Source organism: Alligator sinensis, unplaced genomic scaffold (assembly GCF_000455745.1).
Source record: "Alligator sinensis unplaced genomic scaffold, ASM45574v1 scaffold98_1, whole genome shotgun sequence".
Lineage (NCBI taxonomy): Eukaryota > Metazoa > Chordata > Crocodylia > Alligatoridae > Alligator > Alligator sinensis.
The window spans coordinates 2,551,409-2,556,473 of record NW_005842058.1 but is presented as its reverse complement, the minus strand read 5'-3'; the positions used below and the strand labels follow the sequence as shown (position 1 = coordinate 2,556,473).

The 5,065-nt window shown below is 55.5% G+C and overlaps 1 protein-coding gene across 1 annotated transcript in view; it reads right to left on the bottom strand.

Moving 5' to 3' along the window:
• The window catches only part of IKBKB (inhibitor of nuclear factor kappa B kinase subunit beta), a 23,568-nt gene that overhangs the window by 6,583 nt on the left and 11,920 nt on the right, over positions 1-5,065 (bottom strand). Inside the window, exons 6-9 of the mRNA XM_006023065.3 lie at positions 2,392-2,480; positions 1,404-1,493; positions 910-1,034; positions 128-235 (exon numbers count right to left, since the gene is read on the bottom strand). Of these exons, the coding sequence (XP_006023127.2) occupies positions 128-235; positions 910-1,034; positions 1,404-1,493; positions 2,392-2,480 (412 nt within the window). The remainder of the gene's footprint in view (positions 1-127; positions 236-909; positions 1,035-1,403; positions 1,494-2,391; positions 2,481-5,065) is intronic.

Here is a 5,065-nt window from a genome sequence, read left to right as displayed (position 1 = left end):
ATTCCTGCTCTTGCCCCCCATATGCCTCTGGCACTCTGCCTTGGAACAGCTGAGCAAGGAGCAGACACACTGACCCCAGCCAGCTCCTGTGTCCGTGACCCCAGGGTGAGCACTGGTTACTCCTCACCTGTTCAGGTTGTTTGGGTAGGGCAAGCTGCTGGAAAACTTCACTTCTCCAACCAAGTCCTCATACACGACAATGTCTGACTCGCTCTTCTGCTGCACCTTCGTATGCCTGGAGGATGCAAACAGGGGCTGCGATTAATCAATCTTCCCACAGGGCCTCAGCCTGACCTCCCAGCACCATCTCCAGCCAGCTGCTCACAGCACTGTAGCCAGAGGGGGCCCTCCCTATCCCTCACTCACCCATATGCTGCCCTGCAACCCCCACCCAGAAGCTGTACCAGATGGTGCTTGGATTTGTTCTGCCTGCCCAGGAAGTCGGTCATACTGGCTCTGATATAACCAGGCCTCCTCAGAGACAACTCCCAGGGAGTGCCGTACTCCCAACAGCTCCCTACTGAGGAGTCCGGAGGGAGAAGGGCGGTGACTTCCAGAGCAACCACCATCTTTGTAGGGCACCTGGCAACACACAGGGCCCCCCCCACCGCCTGGAAGAGGAAAGGTGCAAGGGCACAGGCCAGTAGCACCACATCCTCTCTGCCTCCAAAACAGGTCACTGAAAGGCCTCGGTGCTAAAGGACTGGTGGCAGCCCTGGCTTCCTGGCCAGCAACACAAAAAGCACTCAGCCCATCCCATCCCAGGCAGGCCAAACCCCCTGCCAGAGAAGGAGAGGCCCTAGGGCAGTCCTGCTGCGAACACTTGTTGCCAACACACACACACACACACACACACACACACACACACACACACCCCCATGATTGGTACAGGCTCCCCCAGTCACTCACCACTGCACAGGTTGCCAAGTGGGCAGAAATGGCCGGAAACCTGTGATGCACTCAAAGGTCAGCGTGCCAAAGCTCCAGTAGTCCACTGTCACCGTGTACTTCTGCTGCTCCAGAAGCTCCGGAGCCTACATGGCCAACACAAACTGGAAGCAAAGACCCTCTCCTCTCTTCCCCTCTCCCCTCTCTTCCCAGAGCCTTGCCTACCCCCATCCCTGAGAGAGAGCCCCCACTTGCACAGCACATCAGTGCACAGTGTTCCACCTCGCTGCACACACCCCAGAGCTACTACCACTCTCAGTGTCCCCACAGCAAGCTGCAGCTCACAACCACATGTGTACATCCAAGCATTAAGAGGACAGCATGCAGCTGGCTTGCTTGTCACAACCAGCATACACTCCCCACCATGCAGCTGCCATTCCCCCAAACCAGCATACACTCCTGGCTCCAGCCTGCTGTTCTGCCTAGAGACCAAGATGGCTAAATCCACTCCTTACCAGGTACTGCAGTGTCCCAACAAAGGATGTGCACAGGCTGCCCTGGTCCAACTCCTTGGCATAGCCCAGGTCAATGATCTTGTGTATTAACTGAGAAGGACACAGAGCAAAAAGGAGGGTGAGGACATCCTGTCCTCCAGCAGGAGCACCCGATACGGCAAAGAGCAGAGAAGATCAATGCCTACAGATGTCGAGATGGTGTGAGATAAAGAGGGGAAGGAAGCCGGAAGCAGTAGGCTCTTGCTGGATCACGAGAACAAAGAAGCTCCTCAAGCTCAATGCGAGCAGAGGTGCCAGGAACTGAAGATGCTGCTATTGGCACCAATGTGAACAGAGAGAAACTGAGGAGAGCTGGTTCACTCCAACCCTTTTACAAGAGGAGTCTGCTCACTGGGCCAGGGAGATATGAATCCACCCACTGGGAGAAGAGAGACACATCTCTGGTCGTCTCTTCTGGCACTAGGCTGCCCCAGCCCTCAAGCAGGGGGATCCACAAGCACCACCAAGATGAGCGCTCCCACACTGCCACCCCACTGCCCCAAGCAGCTCAGATATGGGGAATACACTGGAGGCTCAACGCTGCCTGCCTGGTGCAGGGTGTCAGAGATCCTCTATGACATCCTGCCTGAGCAAGGACAAGCCAGGCCAATGCATTCAGGCTGGACAAGTGCAAAGCTGGGCTGTTCTATGGAAATACCTCTGGCATGACAGTCAGACATGAGAGCAGAGACAAGTCTGGGTCAAGCTCAGACTGCAAGCCAAGAATGCCATCACGCCCAGTCCCCACACAGGGCTCTGGCAGCCACTGAAGCTTATCCAGCTGCTCTCCTGGGTTGGGTTATGGGGTCATTTCCACAAGCATCGCTGCTGCAGCTTCCACTCCCAGTCTGTCTCCTTCATGCATGCATGTGCATGCACATGCACTCCCAACCACTCATATACACCCACCCATATACATGCTCCTCGTGCACAAAAGGCTCCTGCTTACCCTTTGCTCTCCTTGCTGCAGCACAATGTTCTCTGGTTTCAAGTCTCTGTGGATGATCCTGTTCTCATGCAGGTACCTGAGAGCAGACACTGAGAGAGAGAGAGAGAGAGAGAGAGAGAGAGGACACCAGCTGGTACTCAGTATCACTTACAGCCCCAGCAGAAGCCCAGCAGTGGGCCACTGCAGAGAGAGGAAGGAACACGGAAAGCAAGGCACAGGGGCCAGGGCACTGAGAGGGTTCAGCCTATAGGTTGCTCCTACAAGCTGCTCCTGGAGAATCAGGGGCCACTCTGCTTTGCAGACAGGACGGTGCTATTGCTTGTATGCAAATTCCCTGCAGACTCCTTTCCCACCCTGATCTCTGGCCCCTCCAGGGTGCCATCTGTAAAGGCATGCTGGGTGCAGCTCCCATGCAACAGGCAGGAACAGCAGCACCAAGGCAGAGATGCTAGAAGAGGCCAGGCTGCTATGATCAGCATTTCTCAGCCCCCTCTGCACTTCCAGCAGCTGCTATACACAAGAGCTTACTCAATATCATCTGTCACCTTACAGCAGCTTTGGCTGGTCCCGGCTGCAAAGCACCTACTGGGTAACATCTCCACACTGAGATGGGCAGCGGCAACAGAATCATCTCCACACTGCCCCTGCTCACTGCCACCTGGGAACAGCAGCGGCCAAGGGCTGTTGAACTCTAGCTATAGGAACCAACATCATGTTCTACCACGTGAGGAGCCGCCACAGGGGAGCAGAGATGCCCCCCACTATTCTCATGTAAACAAGGCTCGTGGGAAGGGAAACTGGACTGTGCATGCTCATCCAGGCTGGGCCCTTGGCAGCTCCCCCCAGTTACAAGATACGGCCACACCTTGCCCATGGCTCCGGAACTAGCCAACTGTGCTCCTGAAGCCAGCAGCTGCGCTTCCCAGCACTGACTCACCCCGAGCCAGAGGGACTCACTTCCCACTCCCTCCACACCCGCCTGAGGTAGTGCTGCGTCATGGGACCCCAAGGGAAACCCGGCGTTCTGGCCTCCTCCGTGGCCTGACAGCCCTGCCTGGCATCAGGGGAGCCTCTGAAAAGACCCCTTTGAAGGGACAGTGTTAATTATTTCAACACTAATTAACCTTGGGACGTGACCAAATCCTACAGCACTGGATGGGCCCCTAAGAAAAGCTGTACCAGGAGCATGGGCTGCATCTAGCCAGGACCCAAGACTCTGCTCAGCAGCAGCCAAGGGGGCCAAAGGCACAGACCCTTCACCTGCCCAATTCACACCCACCTAAACAGGTGGTTTCTAAATATCCTCCCCTGAATCCCACAGCACCTGCCTTCCCCTACCCTACACAGGAGCAACACGTGGCTCACTTTGTGCCAGTGTCCTCTCCTTCCATGAGCCCAGCCTCAGGAAGCCCCAGAGACAAGATTGTTCTTCCCACATTAGTTCACTACCAGGAGCCATGCGAGGCACAGCAGCAAGTTTGGGGAATGGGGACAGTTTAAAGCACACAGTGCACAGTGAGCCCTGCAGTGTCCACCTGCATTCACATACAGCAGAGGCCCAAGAGTCATGGTAATAATACAAGAAAGTATCAGCCTAGCAAACCCTGGGAGGTCAGGGGCCAAGCCCAGCTCTGAGGAATCTAGGTGGTGCAAAATGGACCTCGCCCAGCGCTATGACATCCTTCCTGGCACCCGGAAATCCCGGAAGTGAGTTCTCACCGGGAGAGGAAACACGCCTGACAGCAGAGGAGTGAGAGCAGAGTCAGAGGCTGCTTCCCTTCTGAGGAGCGCCAGCAAACCAAGGCAGGAAGGTGGGAAAGGCTATCAAGGCACGACAAGTCTCTCACTGGGGTTGTAGAGAGGCAGCAGCAAGGCGCCAGACTTCCATGCATAGACCTGAGATGGTGCAGAATCACTTGGAAGAACTGGATGCCTTTAAGTCAGCAGGCCCGGATGAGCTCCATCCGAGGGTGCTGAAGGCACTGGCCAACATCACTGAAGAGCCACTGGCGGGAATATTTGAACGCTCGTGGCGCACGGGCCAAGTCCCGGAGGACTGGAAAAGGGCCAATGTGGTCCCCATTTTCAAGAAGGGGAGGAAGGAGGACCCGGGCAACTATAGGCCAGTCAGTCTCACCTCCATCCTTGGCAAAGTCTTTGAAAAAATTATCAAGGCTCACATATGCGAGAGCCCGGCAGGACAAATTATGCTGACGGGAAACCAGCACGGGTTCGTGGCAGGCAGATCGTGCCTGACCAATCTAGTCTCTTTTTATGACCAGGTTACGAAATGCCTGGACACAGGAGGAGGGGTGGATGTCGTATACTTAGACTTTAGGAAGGCCTTCAATACGGTATCCCACCCCATACTGGTGAACAAGTTAAGAGGCTGTGACTTGGATGATTACACAATCTGGTGGGTGGCAAATTGGCTAGAGGGTTGTACCCAGAGAGCAGTGGTGGACGGGTCGGTATCGACCTGGAAGGACGTGGGCAGTGGGGTCCCACAGGGCTCGGTCCTTGGACCGATACTCTTTAATGTCTTCATCAGCGACTTGGACGAGGGAGTGAAATGTACTCTGTCCAAGTTTGCAGATGACACAAAGCTATGGGGAGAAGTGGACACGCCGGAGGGCAGGGAACAACTACAAGCAGACCTGGACAGGTTGGACAA